The sequence below is a fragment of the Drosophila bipectinata genome, chromosome XL, assembly GCF_030179905.1.
Source record: "Drosophila bipectinata strain 14024-0381.07 chromosome XL, DbipHiC1v2, whole genome shotgun sequence".
NCBI lineage: Eukaryota > Metazoa > Arthropoda > Insecta > Diptera > Drosophilidae > Drosophila > Drosophila bipectinata.
In genome coordinates this window covers 7931743-7953078 of record NC_091734.1, presented here as the reverse complement: position 1 = coordinate 7953078, position 21336 = coordinate 7931743, and the positions used below count along the sequence as shown (strand labels likewise).

The 21336-nt window shown below is 47.1% G+C and overlaps 6 protein-coding genes across 8 annotated transcripts; 3 read left to right on the top strand and 3 right to left on the bottom strand.

The window, feature by feature from the left end:
* Positions 1–927: 927 nt before the first annotated feature.
* On the bottom strand, positions 928–2223 carry RpS6 (ribosomal protein S6). Its single transcript, XM_017235961.3, has 3 exons — positions 2098–2223; positions 1664–1868; positions 928–1601 (listed from the first exon to the last, which is right to left on the bottom strand). Exons 1-3 carry the CDS (start codon positions 2101–2103, stop codon positions 1066–1068), a joined length of 747 nt encoding a protein of 248 aa, XP_017091450.1. The 5' UTR covers positions 2104–2223; the 3' UTR covers positions 928–1065.
* Positions 2224–2489: 266 nt separating this feature from the next.
* On the top strand, positions 2490–4223 carry bys (Bystin). Its single transcript, XM_017236011.3, has 5 exons — positions 2490–2698; positions 2762–2879; positions 2932–3727; positions 3784–3903; positions 3964–4223. The coding sequence occupies exons 1-5, from the start codon at positions 2570–2572 to the stop codon at positions 4112–4114; spliced, it is 1314 nt and encodes a 437-aa protein (XP_017091500.1). The 5' UTR covers positions 2490–2569; the 3' UTR covers positions 4115–4223.
* Positions 4224–4740: 517 nt separating this feature from the next.
* Positions 4741–8296, bottom strand: dpr14 (defective proboscis extension response 14). Of its 2 annotated transcripts, none has more exons than XM_070280567.1 (7): positions 8025–8296; positions 7522–7757; positions 7377–7460; positions 6808–7254; positions 6567–6744; positions 6365–6501; positions 4741–6311 (listed from the first exon to the last, which is right to left on the bottom strand). In XM_070280567.1, exons 2-7 carry the CDS (start codon positions 7577–7579, stop codon positions 6157–6159), a joined length of 1059 nt encoding a protein of 352 aa, XP_070136668.1. In that variant the 5' UTR covers positions 7580–7757; positions 8025–8296; the 3' UTR covers positions 4741–6156. The 2 variants fall into 2 exon arrangements, with proteins under 2 accessions (XP_070136668.1, XP_070136866.1); XM_070280765.1 differs by having other exon boundaries at positions 7522–7740.
* Positions 8297–9143: 847 nt separating this feature from the next.
* spidey (hydroxysteroid 17-beta dehydrogenase 12 spidey) lies at positions 9144–12660 on the top strand. Of its 2 annotated transcripts, XM_017236028.3 has the most exons (6): positions 9144–9291; positions 9686–10128; positions 10660–10706; positions 11499–11574; positions 11642–11982; positions 12043–12660. In XM_017236028.3, exons 2-6 carry the CDS (start codon positions 9966–9968, stop codon positions 12376–12378), a joined length of 963 nt encoding a protein of 320 aa, XP_017091517.2. In that variant the 5' UTR covers positions 9144–9291; positions 9686–9965; the 3' UTR covers positions 12379–12660. The 2 variants fall into 2 exon arrangements, with proteins under 2 accessions (XP_017091517.2, XP_070135683.1); XM_070279582.1 differs by lacking the exons at positions 9686–10128; positions 10660–10706 and having other exon boundaries at positions 9183–9291.
* Positions 12661–12959: 299 nt separating this feature from the next.
* On the top strand, positions 12960–19157 carry snz (sorting nexin snazarus). Its single transcript, XM_017236004.3, has 11 exons — positions 12960–14059; positions 14346–14485; positions 14634–14730; positions 14792–14926; positions 14986–15162; positions 15367–15539; positions 15598–16769; positions 16825–17007; positions 17069–17206; positions 17267–17956; positions 18016–19157. Exons 1-11 carry the CDS (start codon positions 13932–13934, stop codon positions 18433–18435), a joined length of 3453 nt encoding a protein of 1150 aa, XP_017091493.2. The 5' UTR covers positions 12960–13931; the 3' UTR covers positions 18436–19157.
* hdm (meiosis specific with OB domains hold'em) lies at positions 19149–21150 on the bottom strand. The gene is made up of 3 exons (XM_017236006.3): positions 20059–21150; positions 19832–19988; positions 19149–19771 (listed from the first exon to the last, which is right to left on the bottom strand). Exons 1-3 carry the CDS (start codon positions 20993–20995, stop codon positions 19411–19413), a joined length of 1455 nt encoding a protein of 484 aa, XP_017091495.2. The 5' UTR covers positions 20996–21150; the 3' UTR covers positions 19149–19410.
* Positions 21151–21336: the final 186 nt, after the last annotated feature.

The window sequence follows — 21336 nt, the reverse complement described above, 5'->3', positions numbered from 1 at the left end:
TTTCAAAATTTTTCTGATTTTTTTCCCTACAAAAATGCAGATATTCAAATTTTTCCCCCTGCGATGTCCATATCTTCTGCAATTTTCATCCGATTCTGGATCGGCTTTCACCATACGATTTATTTTCCAATTCTCCACCAATCTGCATTAAAATCTGAGAACAAATTTTTGGATCGATTTTTTAAAAATTTTTCTGAAGGTACCCCTTCAAAAATGTGGATTTTCGTTGTTGTCGCCCTCCAATGCCTATATCTTCTCCAATTTAGATTTCTAATGCAATTCCCCATCATATAAATCTCAGATAAATATTTGCGATTATTTTTTACCAATTTTTCTGAAGGTTCTGATTTTTTCCCTTTAAAAATAGTCCCATTCGTATTTTGTGCCTAGCAATATCTTTCGATCTTAATATTAGAATGTAATTTCAGATCGAATTTATCTTCATTTTGCTTCTTTTTGCTTTTGTCTATACATTTCAGTGCCAAAGTTCACAGCAAATTCTTATCTGATAGTTAAGCGGAAACCCCCTAGCGATTTCTTATACAATTCGCAATCAAAACAATGGAACTAAGTTCGACTTTAGAAGTTCTTGAAATTCATAGAGGGCCTTGGGGCTTGGCTACATAGATATCTTTATGATGATTTAAATCCAACTATCCTCAAAGATACATCTGTAAGATAGATATATATCTACCATATCCATCAGTTAATAGAAGAATCATAACCCAACACTCACAACACCGATCTAGAACTCAAATATTATCGAAAAAACGCTAAAGGTGGATTCCAGTTCCACTTGGAGTAAAATAGGTCCAAAAAGACCAGTACCATGAGCACATGGTTAGCCGAATGAAGCCATAACCAACAATCACAATTCACCAGATATCACACAAAAAAAAAAATAAATAAAATAAACCGGAAACTGAATACCGTTTTTGCACACATTTATTCATCATAAATGGGTATTTGAATTTCTTTTCTCCTCCCGTAGAGCATCGGGATGTACTACGGATCTGGTGTTCTGCTTAAACAACGAATGTGGGGTGTTCGGTTCGCGGGAACCCTTTACTTCTTGTCACTCGAGATGGAGCTCTTGGACTCGCGGATGGAGGCGGAACGGCGGCGCTTGGCCTCCTCACGCTTGGCCTTGGACTCCTTCTTGCGCTGCACCAACAGCTTGGCGTAGTCGGCGGCAGCCTCCTTGGAAGCCTGCTGGCGCTTCTTCTTCAGAGCGATGCGGCGGTGCTTGCGCTGCAGAACGACGGGCGTGATGAGGCGCTGGATCTTGGGGGCCTTGCTGGTGGCCTTCTTGTTGTCCTTGGCGGGCAGAGGGCGACGGACGACAAAGCGACGGACATCATCCTCCTTGCTCAAGTTGTAGAGCTTGCGGATCTTGCTGGCACGCTTGGGTCCCAGACGGCGGGGGATGGTGGTATCGGTGAGTCCAGCAATGTCCTGCTCGCCCTTCTTGATCACGACCAGAGCCAGCACAGACATGTTGGCGTCAACGATGCATCCGCGCACAGATTTACGCTTGCGCTCGCCAGTACGGCGGGGACGGTAGCAAGAGTGTCCCTTCTTCAGCAGAAGACGCACACGACCTAGTGACGTACAAACAAAGAGATTAGTAATAGGTCAAATGAGGAAATTCCTCTGTACTTACCGTGGGTCAGCACACCCTGCTTCATGGGGAAGCCCTGCTTGTCGTTGCCGCCGGCAATGCGCAGCTGGTAGCCCTTCCACTCATCACCCAGGATATCGGCCTCGACGATCTGGCCCATACGCTTCTCGTAGAAGACGCGGAGCTTGTGCTCATCCACCACCTCGAACAATTTCTGGCACCCCGTAGCGGGATAGGACACGTTGAGCTGCAACAACACACATATTCGGGTTAATCAATATACTCCATATCAATGTACACAAATATCTGAAACCGGCGGCGGCGATTCGGTGATCCACAGATTTTAAGCCAATCACTGAACTTTTTGTTGCGGGAATAGTTTATTTCACTAGGAAAGTGCTTGGGCTTTTTGTTTTTCACTATATTTCCCATCGTCCGCCGCCTTATCTGGCTATTTTCACAAAATTTTAGCACACCTTCATATCGTCGTCTGTTTGCAAGCAACGCAGAAAAAAAAAGAATCGAAAAAGAATCGAAAAACCACGTTGAAGGAAATCTGTGTGCCTGCAGCGCAGCAGGAAAAAGGCCTAAAAAATACCAAAATTAAAAGTTATCGATATTTGTGAGAATTATACGTGTCACGGGCGGTGTATTATTGTTGTATATTCACACTTTTCTGTGCTAAAAATATAAAGTGTTTCACACAAATGTTTAAAAAAATATATAAAATGTCTCTATAAGCATAAAATTTAAATGTTGATTTAGAAAATTAAATATTTTTACATATCGTGTTTAATCACGGAGTTAAAGTTAAAGTTATCGAAAATGTGACCCTGTTTGGGGTTGCCAGACCATCTAAATATATGTTTTGTTTTTCTTAATTCCCAAAACGTTGGCAACTCCAATACCTAGGTTCAACACGTGCAGTGATCAAATTTATTTAAAACCATGGGAAAACCGAAGAAAGCCAATGTGGCGACGGTTAAGAATGTTAACCTGGAGAAGCAGATCACCGATGGCAAGGTGGCCAAGGCAAAGAACAAGGACAAAGTGAAGCTGAGGGCAGAGGAGTCGCCGGTAGGAACTATGGGATTCCCAGCACGCCTAAGGAGTCTTCGAACTAATCCGCTTTCCTTTCAGAACATTGATGCCCGGAGCAGCCAGAAAATCTTGGCTGCGGCCAAGCAGCAGCAACTTGAGCTGGACGAGGAGAATTTCCCCAGCCTGGTGACCGTTAAAAAGGTCAACTTTAACTTGAGTAAGTTTAAAAAAAGGGTCTTCTTTGAGTTCCACTAACACTTGTCCCTTAGATGATCCCACTGCCGACAAAGAGGATGAGGAGGTTAACGAGACAGACTTCATGGCGGATCTGGACATGGACGATGAGGATGTGGCCGCCTTTGAGCGATTCCAGAAGCCTGCCCAGGAGGGCAAGCGCACGCTCCATCTCTCCAAGATAATCATGCAAAAGATCCAGGAGAAGGAGGCCGACATACACACAAAGATCTCCGACGAGGGCTCGCTGAAGATCGAGGAGATCGATCCCAAGGTCAAGGAGATGTACGAGGGCGTGCGCGATGTACTGAAGCGCTACCGCAGCGGCAAGATTCCAAAGGCTTTCAAGATCATACCAAAGCTGCGCAACTGGGAGCAGATCCTCTTCATCACAGAGCCCCATAACTGGAGCGCCGCCGCCATGTTCCAGGGCACTCGCATTTTCTGTTCGGTGCTATCGCAGGCTATGGCCCAGCGATTCTACAACCTGGTGCTGTTGCCTCGCGTCCGCGACGATCTCTGCGAGTACAAGAAGCTCAATATGCATCTCTATAATGCACTGAAGCGTGCCCTCTTCAAGCCGGCCGCCTTCATGAAGGGCATCATTCTGCCGCTCCTGGAGGGCGGTGACTGCACGCTCCGCGAAGCCATTATCTTTGGCAGCGTGGTGGCCCGCAGCTCTATTCCCGTCCTGCACTCCTCCGCCTGCCTGCTGAAGATCTGTGAGATGAGCTACTCCGGCGCCAACTCGATATTCATACGCTACTTCCTGGACAAGCGCTATGCCCTGCCCTACCGTGTCGTGGATGCGGCAGTCTTTCACTTCCTCAGGTGAGTTGAGAAGTCTATAAAGGGTTAATCCTCATAATTGATTAATTTCCTTTCAGATTCGAGAACGACAAACGGGAGCTGCCAGTGCTATGGCATCAGAGCCTTCTCACGTTCGCCCAGCGCTACAAGAACGATATATCCTCTGAGCAGCGGGATGCTCTGCTCCAGCTTCTCAAGTAAGTTTTCCATAGAAATAATATTTCTATTCCGAGCTAATCCTTAAATTTCCATTGCAGGAAGAAGACACACTTCAAGATCACACCCGATGTCCGGCGAGAGCTTCAGGCGGCCACCTGTCGGGATGTGGAGATGATGGAGACCGATAACGGGTTGGCGGGCCAGCCCACAAAGATGTACACCGACGCGGATGTGGAGTACGAGGGCTAGGGCCGCCCAACTAGAATAGGTTATGATAATGTTTTATTTTTTAAACCCACGCTTTAGTCTATATATGTGAATATGTATATACAAATATACCTTTTTTCAAAATCACGTATTCAATATTTCTTAAATCTTTTTAACGAATTTTTTACTAGATTTGATTAAAAGTACCAGCGATTTTTATATAAAAATAATAGCATTTGATGGATTTTGAAATTTTTAATAGAAAAAACAAATGTGTTTTGTGTTTGTGTGTCGTTTTATACAATTTTTTTTTTTTTTTTGGTTTTTTTTCTGGTTTCTGGTTATTGACGGAGGACGCCCACATTATACATTATGTATGTTGATTTTATAATCTCAATTTTAAATGTATTAATTATTAAATATAATTATGTTTAACCAAAATCTTTCTAAAAGTTTCGTTTCGTCACTTTTATTTAGTCTCTAAGTATTGTTTCATTATCTCACTCCAACATTGTGTTTTTGTTTTTGTTTTTCATTTTATATAATGGCATATTCCAGGGATCAGATCTGGGTACTGATTTGGGTCGGGATCAATTTGAATAATTTACAATAACTACACTGGACCATTGAAATTAGTTTACCCCCAAGTACCATTTGTGGCCTCAAGATTTATAAATATTTTCGTATTTTTTTTCAAGCCGAGCTTTTTGTTTTTTTTTTTTTTGAAAGAGAAAGTGTGTGTTTTGTGTGGGTGTGTGATGGATTTGGAACCGATCTTAAAGCAACATGACTGAAAAATGTAATGATTCATTCAAGGATTAAGCTAGGATTTAAAAGCCTGCGATAAGCAAACTGTAGGCATAGACAAAAATCATAGTTTCCTCACCTCGCGCCAATATCGAGAAGAAATGGGAAATTATTCTGCTTCTGGCTACTTGGTTTTTTTTTTAAATCGATTTTTTTTTTGTATATATTTATTTAATAGAATTACTCGTTAGTGCTCTTGGCTTGGGACCTTGTTCATAAATCAAGTCGTTTCGTATTACCCTTGGTCCGAGTGGTAGGTGCTGTGTCGATTCCAAAAAAGGAGACCATAACAAATATAGAGTGTAAATGTTATCATTTTTCTGAGGCCCTTCGAATGGTCTTTTTGGTTCCGCAACCGAATTCAACAACAATTAAACGATATGTATCCATTTTAAATGGCACAGTTTATGTTAACGTTAAACATTTTCTATGGTTCCATGGGTTTCCATTTCGTTTTTGTTTTTTTTTTTTTTGTTCAATATTCCTCTACTAACATACAAATAGGTTTCTGTCTTTCTGTCTTGGCTACAATCATTACAAAAATTAAACAAATTCGGGTAATAACAACATATAGAAACCAGATTTAATGAAGCTACAAACTGCGACCGATGTCGATCGATTACAATTAGAATGATCCCAACTGATATGCTGTTTGATTTCAAGAAGCTACAACCATTTTTGTTTTTTCGTTTAACAAGGCCTTGGTTCGGAAGTGTATAAATATACATATATCTTTCGTAGTGTATAATATCGGGGAATGTGGCATTTTTAAGCGACAAATTATTAACTAGGGGGTGGGGGCGGGGAGGGCCAACAAAGAGCTAAACGGACACAGTTTAGACGCGGTCTCTACAAGATCAATATGCAGCCAACATAAACACGGCCATTGCAATACAAATTTCGTTTCGATTATGATATTACATAATTAATAATTATAATAATAATAATGTCTTGTTCATTTCGATTTCTAGCTTTAAAAACTGCAAAATCAATTTTTATCTCATCTATATAATAATGGATACGAGTGGTTTCTTCCACACATTCGGTTTCGAGATAGAACATCTTGTTTTTTTTTGGTTTGGCTTTGTGTGTTAGATCTTTCGATTTCTCTGGTTTTTTTGTTTTTTAAATATACTTGACTTAAGCTTAAATATTCAGTTTATGCTATGTATCGTATGTTAAACAACCCATGATTAGAGTAAAAGTCGAAAATGCAATCCTGGACAAGATACTTTGGTGTATTTGCATTTTCCGCGAGCCGCGATTCCACTCTATCGTCATCGCAACCCCCACGACCCGGCCATCCCGCTTCCGGTTAGTCCAGAAACGAGCCTGACCACATAACCTACTAAAAACACAACCATCGTGGGTATGGGGATGCTGGCCTTGATGCGGCTCCCGTTCGCGTGCTGCATCGCCGCCGGTTCCTCACCTGGAACAGAGGCATGGTGTCATTGAAACAGTGAGGATTGGAGGGAAACTCACCATTCAGAACGTGGACCATCACCGTCTCGGTAATCTCATTGCCCAGCATGCAGGTGTAGTTCCCAGTGTCCTGGCGATTGGCGTTGGCGATGTACAACCGACTCAGTGCTCGTCCAGGCAACATGTCCGTCTTTACGCTGCAATAATCGAAAAAAAAGGCGGGTCAGGAAAAGTTAAACCTTAAAAGTTCAACCAAGCCCACCTGATTCCCCCGCGGCTGGTGTCGTAGTTAAGCAGGCGCGGCCCGTGGCGCCAGGTGATGTAGGAAGAGGGGTGCGGAATCTTCGATATGACGCACTGCAGCTCGATGGTGCTGCCAGCCTTGTAGTACTTTTCCGGCGTGGCCGAGCCCCGCTCGTCGAGGATTTCCACGTGAGGAACTGCAATGAAGAGATGAAATAAATAGATCAGAGTTGATGAGGCCCAGGAGATGCCATTCATACCAATTATCGTCAGGTAGACGAGCAGGACAAGCGGCGGGTGTGAGGACACCTGGCACTCGTAGGGTCCCTCGTCCCGCTCATTGGCGAACTGGATCAGTAGCTTCCAGTCATTGGGCTCCTCGAACTCCAGAGAGTAGCGCGAATCACCGCTGTACGTGTGCTGGCCAAAGGTGATCAGGGTGAGGTCCTCGCCGCGCCTCCGCATCCAGGAGACGGTCTTGCCCTGCAGATCGTTCACTCGACAGTGGAGGTACACGTTCGAGGACAGCTGGGTGCTGATGTTTAGCGTGGTGTACGGATCGGCGAAGAAAGGAAACGGCTCGTGGGTGGTCGTTTCGGTGACCTCCAGTTCCTCATCCTCGGGCGTGTCGGTGAACGGTGAGGAGAACTCCTGCCAGAAGTTCTTGGGGAATGTGTCGAATGGATCGCCAGCTCGCGGTCGTTTCACTAGAAAAAAATGTATGTAACATAAATCAAATAATAATAAAATAATAATTAATTAATTTTCACTCTTGTATATGCCACTTTGTGTGTGTATTTGAGGATTATTGGAAGCTTATGAAACTCACATGTTGTCGACGTGGAGCCCGAGCCAATGTGATGGAGTGAGGAGTATATAATTGCCAGTATCCAAAATAGTCTCGATCTCATCACTGAAAAACGTACGAATGTGTAGGGGGAAAGGATTCTTTTGAGTCCTGAGACGCCACTCACCGCAGGATATGCACATATAAACGCGCCTGTAATCTGTTCTATATCGATCCAACTGCATCAGCGTCCCACTGCATTCCGAATCATCCGGATATAGCTGCGACTACGATTTGCTTCTTATCGATTGGGCACTGGGCACTTACTGGACATATTGTAAGCTCTGTTTTTCGCTACCAATCACATTTCCAACCAGTTGTTTGTCTCTAATTTGTTTTTCTTTTTCTGTAATCGGTTCTGTTCTTTATTTTTTGTTTCAGACACGAGAAAATGGGGGAAAAAGGACGAGATGCTTTTATTAACTAGCTCGTGTTGCGTGTGAATTTATATTATTTTGCAACTGCTGCTCCTGGCCCAGGCTGCCCCATTGGATAGCCAATAAGCGAGAATGTAGGTCAGGGCATTCTCTGCGCATGGCCAGCATCCAGTCCCCAGCCTCCCGTCCCATCCACCCACGACTGACACTTTTCGCACCACTCAATGGGCCATAAACCACGGCAAACACTTACTAATTGGACACAAAATCCTCGCCAGATCCTTAAAATCTGGCTTTAAAGCTGATAATCCGGTTTTTGGCTCTTCGTAAAGATCAATCCGGAAAGGATTACTCTGGTGGGTTGCTGACTAGATGGAGTTGCGGCCTTACAAAGACAATGCCGGGCCGTAGACGTTGTTGTTCCCTCACCCACAATTGCTGCGGCACTGATTCCGCTCCGGAATGCCAGCATCTCTCTCGGCGTAGCGCATTCATCCCTGCGTAGCAAATTTTTAAATTTTCAGTTAATTGAAATTAATTTTAATATTTTTTGACTAACAAGATTGGTAAAAAACGTAAGGAAAGATCAAAATAAAGCCTACAAATCACATTTTGTGGCTTTCTTTGAAATTTGAAAGCATTTAGGCGATATTAATCGTTGTCCTTAAAAGCCGCCACTTTTCAAATACATCTGGAAATATATTAAAAGTTTAAGAATAAGTTAAAAATATATATTTATAATCTAACCTCTAAGAATATTATATCAAAGACAATCCCATTGTTTTCCAAAGCCTCATTCAAGACATCTTGAAAAGTTCCGTTAGAAAAAGATGGCGCGCTGAAAGTCCCCATTCAGCAGCGATCACTGGGTGACATAATAAACACATTTCTAGACTTTCCTGACTGTATTTCTGAAAATGTATTAATCGTATTCATCTTGTAGACTCCTTTTATCATTAAGGACAAAGCAATTAAGCAATTAAATAAAAATTAAACGCCAAATGCTTGGAAAATTAAAGCTTCCCACTCTAGTGTGCCCGTACCTCATAACAATGATAATGCAAACTATCGATATATTGGCTTACAAAACGTAGCCGTTAAAAGTTTTTTTGAATTTAAAATATTATTTCAGTAATTATATGCAGGAAAAAATAATAAATGCTCCCTCTTAATATAAACATTGCAATATTTTTGAATTTTATACCTAAATTATTTGAATAAATTTTGCAATTTAATTAATTAAATCAAGATGAATACATAGAGAGAAATTCGAGCCGTGTTCATTTATTAAGAATTAAATAATAATTAATTTAATTTAATTCATTTAAATTGTCGCATGGTCAGACTATTTGCATTGCCGCCACAAACAACCGTTAATCCAGCAGGCGTTTATTTTCCGGTCAAACTCATAGAAACTCAAGAATCATTTAGGATTGTAAATAGTTTCAATTAAATTTCTTATCGCACATTATTCATGCTTCCTGCGCATGTGCCGTTATAATTCGGTGGCGGCTCTCCCTGTACGTATGTGTGAGAGCATAGATTTTACACTGCCAGCCACACGTATCCACCCAAAAACCAGACTCTTGGCTCTCAATCCCAGCCCCCATATAACGGTTCTTGTGTGAAATACTTTCACGGAGTACTGTGCCCAGCCGCCCCTATCTCTCAGCGACGGCGGTGGTGTGATATATATATATAAGGGAAAAATCGGGCGACGAGGATTGAGAGAGCGGGGTGACATAAGTGGGCCGTGCTCACCAACACACACATACACACACCCCGAATGTACATAGCCATCCACACGGATAGGCAAAAGAACCGTTCATTCTACGTCGAGTCGCCGCCATTTGACAATTGACATTCAATCGGTTTCTTCGATTTGTTTTTATTTTTCCCCCTTTTTGCTTTAAGTTCTGCGATTTTAATATTCAAAGCGGCGATTCAGACCCAACTACCGAGTGGGATCCAAAGGCTGTTTAGGTACAAGCACAAGCACAACCACAACCACGAGCTCGGGCGGACAGCGACGCCGGCAGCGTCAGCGAAAACTGGGCAGCACCACTGCACTTTGGAAAAATCGGAAACCAAAAACTCAGAAGCTATATAGCCGGCAGAGGCTACAGTAGAAGTCGGATCATCCAGTAATCAGCCAGTACCTGGAGGCACATTCTCATCCACAACCGCAGACGACATGGAAGCGAACAACGAAGTACTCAGCATCCTCAGCGTAGTTGCCATCAGCGTCGTGGGCTTCCAGGTGGTCCGCAAGGTCCTGCCCTGGATCTACACCAATGTGGTGGGGCCCAAGGTGTTTGGTTCCTCGGTGAACCTGGCCAAGATAGGCGAGTGGGCAGGTGAGCAGGCTACGGAAGTGAAAAGTACACAGTGAAAAAATGTCAAGCGAAAGTATAGAGTCTGAGGATATATTATAGAACCATTTGTAATCCATTTGGAGTTATGGTTTTGAAAATGTCTAGAGCTGTCTTTAGAAAGTGAGATTTTTGTGACTAATAGTGTAATTTTGTTCAGTGTAAAGGAGTATTTGGAAGCTAGGAATATTAGAATATAGTTTTAAGAAGTTAGATTTTAGTTTTTAGAATAGTTAATAGTTTAATTTCAGTGATTTTAAGTGATATTTGTTATTCCTTTGATCTTAACTTTAAGAATAGACTATAGATAGACTTCTTGTATGGAATATTATAGAAGAGTTCCTAATAGAACCACCAAACTATTCTATAAACTTTATATGTCGACCCATTAACTTGATTAGAGAGCCAGCGTATAGACATTTTTACCTGTGAGCGATAAGAGAAGCCAATATTTCCACAACCTGCTGATAACCCGGGAACCTTTTACTAACCTGTGGCTCTTTCTTACCTTTTCAGTTGTCACCGGGTCCACCGACGGCATTGGCAAGGCCTACGCGAAGGAGGTACGTAGCCCACTCTTGGCCACCAGCCAAAGTCCAGAATGGGAAAGGCGGTCAAGCTAATTAATGATTAATTACCGAATTGCTGAACCTTCGAGCGGCACCCACAATGACTTGGACATTGTACGTCCCGTCCGTCGCTGGGCGGGAATGCATTAGCCAAGTGATGAATCTGCACTTTGAAATCGATCTCTGGGCGCAAACATTTCCTAATAGTGTTTGCTTGACTGCAAATTACAGCATTTGCTGTGCAGCCCTTTACACCTATATTTTTTGTTTATTTTTACAAATTGTCGAGTGGCAGCAGCTAATTTTTTTTTTTCGGAAACCGGGCTGTTCCCAGGTCCCGGACTTTGTTTAACGCCCCCACTCGAAGCGATCTTCGCTAGAAGCGACAGTCCAGAACACGTGGTGATCGAATGAGAAGGCACACACATAGTTTCAGCGCAGGGCTACGCCCCGGTTGAGCATTATTATTCGGCAAGCGTCTGACGCAATGCTCTGGAAGGGGCTCCAATGTCCACTCCACACTGAGGTACTCCCTCCCTACCCTGCTTTCTTATGGGTTCTTTTAAATCCGTCTATAAGTTTGTATCCAATTGGTGGTCTTTATTGAAGAAGAATAAGTAGATCAATGGTCTTTTTGGAGAGTTCTTTTTAAAACGTTGACTTGGCAATAACATAAACAAAGTGCTGACATCTTAATGGTTTACCCTATTTTGAATTTCAAGAGGTTTCCCCAAGCCTCTTATAATAATTTTAAATAAAATAACAATCACATCCCCATTTTTCTAGCTCGCCAGCCGAGGACTGAAGCTGGTTCTGATCAGTCGTTCGCTGGACAAGCTCAATGCCGTGGCCAAGGAGATCGGTAAGCCAGGAGCCAACCCCAAAAGCAGTCAACTCTTACCAACTTACTGATCACGGCATACTTTCAGGGGACAAGTATGGCGTGGAGGTGCGAGTGATCGATGTGGATTTCACCGGCGGCGCCGAGATCTACGACAAGATTAAGGACAAGACCACCGGCCTGGACATCGGCGTTCTGGTCAACAACGTGGGCATTAGCTACAGCCACCCGGAGTACTTCCTGGACTGCTACAACGCTGATCCGCAGTTCCTGCGCAACATTGTGGCTGCCAATATCCACTCGGTGACCCACATGAGCGCCCTGTTCCTGCCGGGCATGATTGCCAAGCGCAAGGGAGTGATCATCAACCTGTCGTCCACCGCAGGAGTCATTCCCAATCCTCTGCTGAGCGTGTACAGCTCCACGAAGGTGGGTCTTTGGAATTCTAATCCTACCGCTAGTTATTAATTTTGAACTCTTCACCGTCAGGCTTTTGTGAACAAGTTCAGCGATGACCTACAGACGGAGTACAAGGAGCACGGCATTCTGATCCAGAGCGTGCAGCCCGGCTTCGTGGCCACCAACATGTCGAAGATCCGCAAGGCCAGCGTGTTTGCTCCCTCGCCGGAAACCTATGTGCGTTCCGCTCTCTCCACCCTGGGCATTGCCAACCAGACGGCGGGTTACCTGCCCCACGCCCTGCTCCAGCTCATCATTCACTTCACGGAGGCGGTCTTTGGCGACCAGTTCGCCCGCAATCTGGTACTGAAGAACATCCTGGGCACACGGAAGCGTGCTCTGCGCCGCCTGGCCAAGGAGCAGTAGGCCCACATCATTCCCAGCAGAATGGCATTTAGTTTCGAGGCGGGAGTCGGGTGGGGGAAACTGGCTAGTCATAGTTTATGTCATATAACGTGTCATATGAACGAACAAAAGCCGAAAGCTTGAGATACCAAATACTTTCCCAATAAACTAGGTCTAGTTATTGTCACTAAAACATTGGAAATTCGCAAAACTGTTGCCTCGGCTGACAAGCAATTGAATAAAGTGTACAAACACCTGGATATGGGCACAATGTATACATATCCAGGTACTTGTTTGTGGAAATGTGTTTGTTTTCTTCCTCCGTCTAGAGGTTCTTGGGTTTTCTTAAGTAAACAAGCATATCAGAGAGAAGATAAAGTTTGTTTGAAAAAAAAAACTATTTTCCTAGTATTTAATTATTTTATTTAAATTTAAATTAAATTCTTTACATTTAAATAGTTTATTTTTTAAGTTCCTTATGTTTCATCATTGGTTTAAAAATAACGGTTGACATAACCCGAGTAATCGATATAACCGATGAACTATCGATAGTGACGCCCCACACCCTCACCCCCCACCCGCATCCCCGCTCGCCCACCAGCCGAAGAGACAATTTTCCGCAGAAATCATAACAGAAAAGATAGTTGGCGGGCCCTGGGATACCCGGTTTAGGGAACGTATTACGGATTCGGGAGCGCCGGTATCACTGGCAGAACCCTAAAGTGCGCAGCAGCAGCGATAACAACAACAAATCAGCCCGACATAGCCCGGAGGAGGCGCAGTAAACCAGAATCTTGAGCACCAAGGAGAGGAAGCGGAAAAGGAAGAGAGAGCGGAGGAGGAGGAGGAGAGAGCTATACTGGCGAATATGTACTGGTGTAATCAGAGTCTCTTGTTTTGATTTTGTGGAAACGACGGCGTCACACTCGGGGCCTCCAAACAGAGCTCCGGGAATCGGATCGGATAAATCGCAGCCATCGGAGGAGCAGCAGGCAGCAGGCAGCAGTATCAATCAACTTGTTGCCAGTTATTGATTTAATATACAGCGTCTGCTCCGGCCGTACGCGTCAATTGATCGGTGGAATTGTTTCGTATCGCATATAGATAGATTCCATACCATATTTGTGTTCCTTGTTCGGGTTTCACTTGCCAGTTGCCCATTGACCATTGCCCATTGCCCATTGCCAGTTGCCAGTTTTCGTTTTCGTTTACGTTCACGGTTTCCCTTTTCTTGCGCCGTTCGGGGGGTGTTTACGGAAGTGGAAAGCGGAGAGCGGTCGGAACGAATGGACGGAGGGTCGGCGGGGAATTGACGCAATTGCTGGGAACTATTTTTAATGGGCCCAGTACCCAACAGTACCCAGTTAGAAGTCCAAACCCAAAAAAAACCAAACCCATAACCAAAACCAACAAGCAAGCGACGCACTTGAGCCGCTGAAAGCTGTCGAAAATGTTTGAAACTCATCAAAAATTCAGCAGAAGCAGTATTGATACGACGTAGAACGTTTCGGATTCGGGCCCCGGATACCGGAGAGAGCAGTTGTCACCGGAGTTCGGACCACGCACTGGACACAATGGAGCACGACCGCCACAACGACGACGACGGCGGCGACCACGAGCCGCGCCGTCGCCTGCCCCTCTTTCCCATCGAACCGGAGCCGCCGATGACGCCCACACAGCGCCTAACGCTCCTGGCCACACGGTAAGTGGGTGGATGGGGATGGGCGTAGGCCATCTGCCAGCTGGCCTTTGATTGTCACCTGTGTTTCCCAAGGTCCAATGTCAGGGGTTTATTAATGGAACGACATGGACAAAACGTCAGGCCTAGAAATCCTCACAAGAAATGCAGAGAGGAGACCAGCAAGGAGACTCATGATGAGGTGGCCATTTAGGGCGCGAGATAACAATTAAAATTTAGGGAGACATTATCTGAAACATGCCACATGTTATTAATTTTTATCATGCATTCCATTACGCTTCCATTCCAGCCTGCTACGTGCACTGCAGCTTAACTGGAGGATTATCATTTCCGGAATCACGCTGACACTCTTGGCCGTCATCTGGTATTATCCGACCTTCTTTCTGTTCTTCGCCTTCGTCGTCTATTCCCTGGTGCTGGTGGTTGCGGGTAAGAAGAGGGTGGAGCCGCGGCCTGGCCGGGGATTGAGCACTCGGATGAGTCACTATCAGTGGCAAATCACTGCCCCAATCACCACTTGGCCGCGTCTAATTAAAAGTCCAAAAGTAAATCTAATTGCCCTTATCTCACCCGACAGCTGTGGCCGGCACCGTCTATATCCATTATATATTCACCACCAACGAGCCGACGCGCCCGAGTCGCGTGCCCTCGCGCCTGCTCTACAATGCCACCAAGTGAGTATATGCCACCCGGACTTTGTCACTGGCCACCTGATCCATGACTTCCCTCTTCCAGGTGCAACATCTTCGACCTGCCGAAGCCCATTAAGAACCCATCGAACCTACCGCTCATCTTCGGTAAGACGGTGGACCTGCAGCTCCAGCAGATCATCGAGTATGTGCTGCGCGACTTCATGCTACCCTGGCTGGGGTGAGTGACCTGTCTGACTGTCTGACCTCTGCCTCCCACTAAATCCCCTCTGTTCCCAGATACGTGGTCACGAAGCCCAAGCTGATAAACGATGTGGTGCGCGAGGATCTGTGGAACGCCATTCAGAAGATACACGAGCGGGCCACCAAAATGGATGCTGCCAAGATTATAGCCGTGGACATGGTCAACCGGGTGACGGTGCACCTGGAGAAGATACGCATAGCGGAGGCCAGAGCGTAGGTTCATCCCACAGAGCACTTGCCCCCCCAAAACGCTTATCAGAATCGGAGATAATTTTAATTTAAAAATTACAAAAACAAAGAGGGAGGATCGGATTAGCTTATCTTATCCCAGCTAGATCGGATTATATCGGACTGACCCTCTTTGTTTATTAATTCCCCTCCAGAAATAGTCCATTGATACGAACTTTGTTTTGGCAGGGCGGAGACCAACACGATGCCGGTTTTCAGCACCAACAGCTACCTGGCCGACGAGGAGATGGAGATGGAGTTCCTACGCAAGCTGTGCGAGATTATGGTGATCCTGCTGCTGCCCCGCGGCTACTCGCTGCCCCCGCTGAAGGTCCTCCTGAGCGAGATCCTCTCCTACAAGAGTAAGTCTCTGACAGCCTCGCCAACCTGAAGCCTCTGATAACATCCCCATCCTTTCAGTCTTCTTTCCCATGATCAAGATGCTGACCGCACCGGACTACATCAACCAGAAGGTAGTCCAGAACATAGAGACGCGACTGGCGGCGGCGGCGATGAGCAAGCGGAGCTACGAGTATGCGGCCAGCTTCGAGGACTTCCTCAAGATCATCAACAGCTCGGGCAGCCTGGAGGACCTCTCGCTGATCCGCAAGAGCATCGTGAACGACCTGATGCACGCCACCACCATGCAGAACCTGCAGCGTGCCAAGGGCCTGGACCCCGACCACGAGGACCATTCGCTCTCCAAGGCGGAGCTGACCGCCGCCGTCCGGCTGAAGCGCTACGTCCGCCAGCTGACGACCGCCAAGGCCGAGTGCGAGAAGAACCTGGCCAAGTACGGCTGGAATGGCAACTACTCCAGTGACGTCGACCTGACGCTGGTGGAGATCCTCAACACGGCGGTGGGCCGACGCTACTTCACCCTGTTCCTGGAGCCGCTTAAGGCGAGCGCCCTGATCGGCTTCTACCTGGCCGTGGAGGAGATCAAGCACGCGCACAAGTCGGCCAGCCACCAGCTGGCCACCGAGATCTTCTACACTTATATCCGGGTGCCCAAGTCCGAGATCCAGATCGATCGCCACGAGCGAAAGCTGATCGAAACGTTCCTGCTGGGCGACGCCGACCCGGACATCTTCTACGACATTCAGCGCAACGTCCTGCGCACCCTGGAGGAGAAGTACTACCCGCCGTTCGTGCTGAGCGATCAGTACCGCCAGTTGAAGGAGGCCCTCGACTCCAACGAGATTGCCGATCCCACCCTGCTGATGTGCCCCACGGGCGAATCCTCGGATCAGCTGGCTGACGAGCACTGCTCGGCTGGTCTGGATGGAGTGAACGGCACGGGAATGGCCGGAGGCGGTGCCGGGGCAGGTGGAGGAGCTATAGACGTGGCGGCCCACACTTCGTACGCCCGCCGGAAGCTGGAGCAGATCCAGGAGCGCATCGACAAGAAAAACCAGGCGCTGGACGCCCTCAAGTACTCGGTGAAGCCCGAGTCCAAGGTCCTGTCCATTCTCGAGAAGGAGATGGAGTGGCTGAAGAGCGAGAAGCGCCAGACGGAGGCGCATCTGCGGCGCACGGACGCCTGGACGGAGCACCTGGGCAAGTGGAAGGCGACCATTCAGAGTGTGGAGGTAATGTAGTGTCTAGTTGGGAAGAAACCGTCCATTAAGTGGGATACTCTTTCAGGTTTCCGACGAAGAGTCCCTGCAGTTCATGATCCTGGTGCATGTGGACGAGGATATCAATGCTCCGCCCCAGCCAACGTCATCCAAGAACGGAGAACCAGGTCACGTGGCTGCTAATCTGCGCAAGCGTCCGTCGGGCATATCCAGCGGCTGGGTGGTGATGCGCTCCCTCAACCAAGTACATGTGGGTATTCCTTCATCCTCTGTCCCTGGAAGATCCTTTCTAATCTCTATGCTTTTTCCAGGAGCTGCAACGCAAGCTGCGGCACGTGAGCTCCAACCTGAAGGCCCTCGACCTGCCCACGAACTTCAAGTTCTTCTTCCTGAAGACCGACCGCCATGGCCAGGACAAAGCCAAGGCGCAGATCCAGAAGTTTCTCAACGTAAGTGCTATCCCTTTTCCTTTCGAACTTCCATCTAATCTTGAGCTCCCTCGCATCCAGTTCATTCTGGAGGATGACCACCTGAACGGAAGCGAGGCCATCTATACGTTCCTGAGCCCCAGCTCGGACCACCTCAAGCAGTCGCTGCCGTCGCCCAAGAAGAGCAAGTTCTCGCTGGCCACCCTCTTCCGGAGCGACGGCGGAAAGGCCAGCCACGAGGCCGCCAGCCGGGCCACCGATCCCTTCTGGGGGCTGCAGCGCGACGACGAAGACATATCCACGTACCTGGACGGAGAGTCCGGGGGCGAGGCGAAGCTGCTGGCCGCCGACCTGGACAGCAAGGACTCCATTGCGGAGCCGATGTACGCGCTGATGGGCGAGATCTTCGACATGGGCGGCGTCTTCAAGTGGCTGCGCAAGAGCCTCATCTCCTTTGTCCAGATCACGTACGGCCGGACGATTAACCGGCAGATTCGCGAGTCGGTGGCCTACCTCTTCGAGGAGTCTATGCTGCACAACTACTTCTCGGCGATCCTCAAGTCCTTCTGGCCGGGCGGCGTCCTGGCCAGCGCCTATCCGACTCGCTCGGAGGATATGCGCGAAATGACCGCCACCGCGGCCAAGGCCCTGCTCACCGACCACATCCCGGAGGTGCTGTGCAACCTCGTGGGCGCCCAGGCCGCAAAGAAAGGAGTCCTCAAGGTATTCGAGGCCCTCCAGAATCCCGCCTACAACAAGCAGCTTTTCTACGTGAGTCCTTCCTCCGGTTATCCTCATGAGACCTCTTGAACTCCTATTTCTTTCTCTAGGAGCTGCTGGAGATCTTGATGATCGAATTTTTCCCGGAGATCCGCCAGCTGCGGGTGAACAACAACAACTCCAATGGCACCAAGCTGAACACCGCCACTGCCGGGGCGGCGGCTGCTTCGGCGGCAGCAGCCCTGGCCGCGGCCACGGCGGCCGCCACAATGCCCTCGCTGAACCACAGCAGCGCCGGCAATACCTCGGCCAGTGCCGGGGGCCAGAACCATCATCACCAGGGCGCTGCGATGGCAGCCGGTGGCGGCGGAGGAGTCTCGCTGACCGGCGCCGGGGGCGGCGGCGGAGGTGTGGGATCCACCGCCGCCGGAGGATCCTCGCACCAACAGTCACACTACCACCATGCAGCAGCCCACCACCAGCCACACCATCACCCGCACCACCACGCGCCGGGGGGAGGCTCCAAGTAGGCCTCCCGCCTGCCTGCCTGCTCCTGTTGTTTTCGTTTCTTGTTAGTCTTGGAAGTGTTACCCATTACCGTAATCCGTTGTGTTGGCTTTCATCGACGTTGGATGCTCTCTCCCCCTCTAGACGGTGGACAGGCAGACAGGGACGGATGCTCTGCACTGCTCTAATTCGTAGGACACCGCACTCATAGTAGACCACTGTCCATTGTCCATCTGTCGAATGTCCTTTGTTCTTTCTGTTTATGTATATGTATGTGTATATGTCTGTACATATTCTGTGTATCTGTATGTAGGCCAGTATTAAGCGTTGTACCAAATCGTTATTTATATATACTCGTATAGTGAACTCTGTGACCACACTCGGCTTTGATTGACTTATAGTTGTAGATTATAATGGCCACCCCCCCAAACGGCGCCCAGTTTTTAAGATCCATTCCGCGATGAAGATGACCGACCGACCGACCGAACGATGCGGAGAGATTAGTCACGGCCATAGGACAGTTTCGCAGCCAGGCTAGCCAGTCACAACCTAGTAGTAGTCCTCCCCCAAGTGCTATTTTAAGTATTGTTGTGTTTTAATCAGGATTGTTGTTTTTTTTTTAATTAAGTATTTGTATCTTGTGAGCTCTTGCATTCAGGGTTATAATTTAATTAAATTAATCGTGTTTTAATTTCTTATTGTTATACAAACCTTTATTTCCAATTTAATAAAATGTTAAAGCCTATGTTGTTTTTATTGTTTCTTTATTCGTTAAAGTTTCTGAAGATCTTAGTATAACAGACTTGTAATGTTATTCTAGAGGCACTCAGTTGGTTTTCTCATCCTCCACATCAGCCAAACCCAGAGACCACATCTCCCGGCAGCTTACTACAAGTCTATTTGTGTATTCAAAAGTTGTAATATTTTATGTGAGAATTTGCGAAATAAAGATCGCTCTTTGTGTACTTATATATATGATATATGATTATGTATGATTATTAGTCCTCCAGCGGCACCTCATGCATGTCCACAACCACCGCAATCATGTTGTTGCGCATGCGTATCGGTTTTAGGACCAGAAGCTTGACCTCGAAGTGACGCAGCAGGAACTTCCACTTAAGAAGCCCTTTCTCTCGTTCGGACATCTTCACAAAGTCGGCGGCGGAGACGCCCAGCACCCGCTCGGCCGCCAAGCCCGCCAGGCGTCCTTCCACCAGGGTGCCCGACTGGTCGCTAAAGTGTACGGTAATGTTGAAGTGGTAGAGCCAGGGAGCAGTGTCGGTCTCGTCCGAAAATAACTGGCACTCCTCGGTGGGGCAATGGATCAGGCACCGGGGAACGAATCGGTGACACATGGCGCTGAAAGGGGAGATACTCTCATTATATGATCTATTTTATGATCTATCTAGCAGTACTCACCATTGACGGGTGATGGTGGAAGAGAATCCGTCCAGGTCAAGAGAGCTGATCAAGGCTATCAGCTTGGCAGTGAAGGTGAGAGCCATTGGGTTCTGGAGAAATCCCTTGCTCCGGGCGTAGATCGTCTTGACGTTCATGACTTCGGTTATGTTTTCCGCTGCGAGATGGAACAGGAATGGAATTGGTAAGACAATTGAGGAGCTTCGTTACTACAATGAGATACTCACGATACGGCAGTGAACACATTATCTCCGGTATGGCGAGATTCTCGAAGCTGTAGAACTTCAGTGATGCTGCAAACTCCATCATGTGATTGACCTCTGCGGTGGGAGGATGCGGATCCTCGGTAATCAGCGTGCAGCTGACATGAGAGAAGGTCGGAAACTTATGGTACATCGAGTAGGAGGCCTTCACGTCCACCAGGTGGAGTACGGTTTGGAGCGGCTTCCACTTCTGACCGCGCTGGATCCAGTCCTCCTGCCAGATGGTCAGCAACATGCCTTCCGGGTGGGTGGGATCGGAGACCACCACCTCGAGGCAGTCTAGAATGTTTGGCTGGGCGTACGAGTGGTGAGAATCAGCGACCTTCACCTTGCGCAGTGGACGCACTACAGCCACAACCACCACAACTTCTACGAAATGCACCTTGTTCTCAGAAACAAAGCGGGAAATAACATCCATCAGTTTTGAAGCGTACACCATGCTCTTCAGGGGACGGTGCAGCATGTGCTCGAGGGCATAAAAATGGCCGAAATCGTCGGACACGTGGGGCACGTAATGCTCCACACTTCCATGCCCTTCATTGATGGCCAGGGCGCAATTGAGGCTGCTCTTCGGGTCGTAACGGTGTTCACGAGACGCGTCGGAGGAGCTGCTTTCCGAAGCCTGATCCATAACCTTTGCGTTGCTTATAAGCACCACCTCGCCGATCTGCAGCCTGGTCACGTAGTCCTGCACCCAGGCTACCTTTCCCCACAACTTACAGTTGGTGTAATGAAACAATCCATCCCGAATGGTGAGAGTCAGAACACCACGTTGCGAACCGTCCGTCTTGTCGGTGAAGTAATTCGGCGTGTTCTTCGACACGATCAAGGCCACGGTGTTAAAATTCGTCATAGTAGAATTCATTTCCACCAAACGCAAAAGCTTCGACTGACGCTCCATTTTGTTAAACTTATAACCAAAAAATCACCAAATTGTCTTCGCCGGAAACGAGTACTGCTCTGCGAACAAACTTTTCAAAAGGGGGAATTCTTGGCATTCGAGTTCGAAAAGCACAGGAAGAAAACCGCCATGTCCCGTTATTTTCCAACACTGATACCAACGCTGACAACACTGGTTTCGAAGTTGATTGGACTTGCGATAGTGTGCGATAGTTTTAATAAAGAATATTGAATAATTAAGTTGTGTGTAAAGCTTTTATTAAAATAATAGCAAACATTAAGAATAAAATAATACGATTTAAAATATATAAGAAAACCAATAATAATATGTTTAATAATTTT

Excerpts from the sequence above, each read along its gene's own strand:
- RpS6 (XM_017235961.3), bottom strand. Across the intron at positions 1,602-1,663 it reads GCAGGGTGTGCTGACCCACG|GTCGTGTGCGTCTTCTGCTG; the intron begins GTAAGTACAGAG and ends GTACGTCACTAG.
- bys (XM_017236011.3), top strand. The coding sequence starts at position 2,570 with ATGGGAAAACCGAAGAAAGCCAATGTGGCGACGGTTAAGAATGTTAAC. Across the intron at positions 2,880-2,931 it reads AAAGGTCAACTTTAACTTGA|ATGATCCCACTGCCGACAAA; the intron begins GTAAGTTTAAAA and ends CTTGTCCCTTAG. Across the intron at positions 3,728-3,783 it reads GCAGTCTTTCACTTCCTCAG|ATTCGAGAACGACAAACGGG; the intron begins GTGAGTTGAGAA and ends ATTTCCTTTCAG.
- dpr14 (XM_070280567.1), bottom strand. The coding sequence starts at position 7,579 with ATGCAGTTGGATCGATATAGAACAGATTACAGGCGCGTTTATATGTGC. Across the intron at positions 7,461-7,521 it reads TTATATGTGCATATCCTGCG|TGATGAGATCGAGACTATTT; the intron begins GTGAGTGGCGTC and ends TACGTTTTTCAG. Across the intron at positions 6,745-6,807 it reads CGTCTACCTGACGATAATTG|TTCCTCACGTGGAAATCCTC; the intron begins GTATGAATGGCA and ends TCTTCATTGCAG.
- spidey (XM_017236028.3), top strand. The coding sequence starts at position 9,966 with ATGGAAGCGAACAACGAAGTACTCAGCATCCTCAGCGTAGTTGCCATC. Across the intron at positions 10,129-10,659 it reads CAAGATAGGCGAGTGGGCAG|TTGTCACCGGGTCCACCGAC; the intron begins GTGAGCAGGCTA and ends TTACCTTTTCAG. Across the intron at positions 10,707-11,498 it reads GCAAGGCCTACGCGAAGGAG|CTCGCCAGCCGAGGACTGAA; the intron begins GTACGTAGCCCA and ends CCATTTTTCTAG.
- snz (XM_017236004.3), top strand. The coding sequence starts at position 13,932 with ATGGAGCACGACCGCCACAACGACGACGACGGCGGCGACCACGAGCCG. Across the intron at positions 14,486-14,633 it reads CCTGGTGCTGGTGGTTGCGG|CTGTGGCCGGCACCGTCTAT; the intron begins GTAAGAAGAGGG and ends CTCACCCGACAG. Across the intron at positions 14,731-14,791 it reads CTGCTCTACAATGCCACCAA|GTGCAACATCTTCGACCTGC; the intron begins GTGAGTATATGC and ends TCCCTCTTCCAG.
- hdm (XM_017236006.3), bottom strand. The coding sequence starts at position 20,995 with ATGGAGCGTCAGTCGAAGCTTTTGCGTTTGGTGGAAATGAATTCTACT. Across the intron at positions 19,989-20,058 it reads AATGTGTTCACTGCCGTATC|CGGAAAACATAACCGAAGTC; the intron begins GTGAGTATCTCA and ends TCCATCTCGCAG. Across the intron at positions 19,772-19,831 it reads TCCACCATCACCCGTCAATG|CGCCATGTGTCACCGATTCG; the intron begins GTGAGTACTGCT and ends CTCCCCTTTCAG.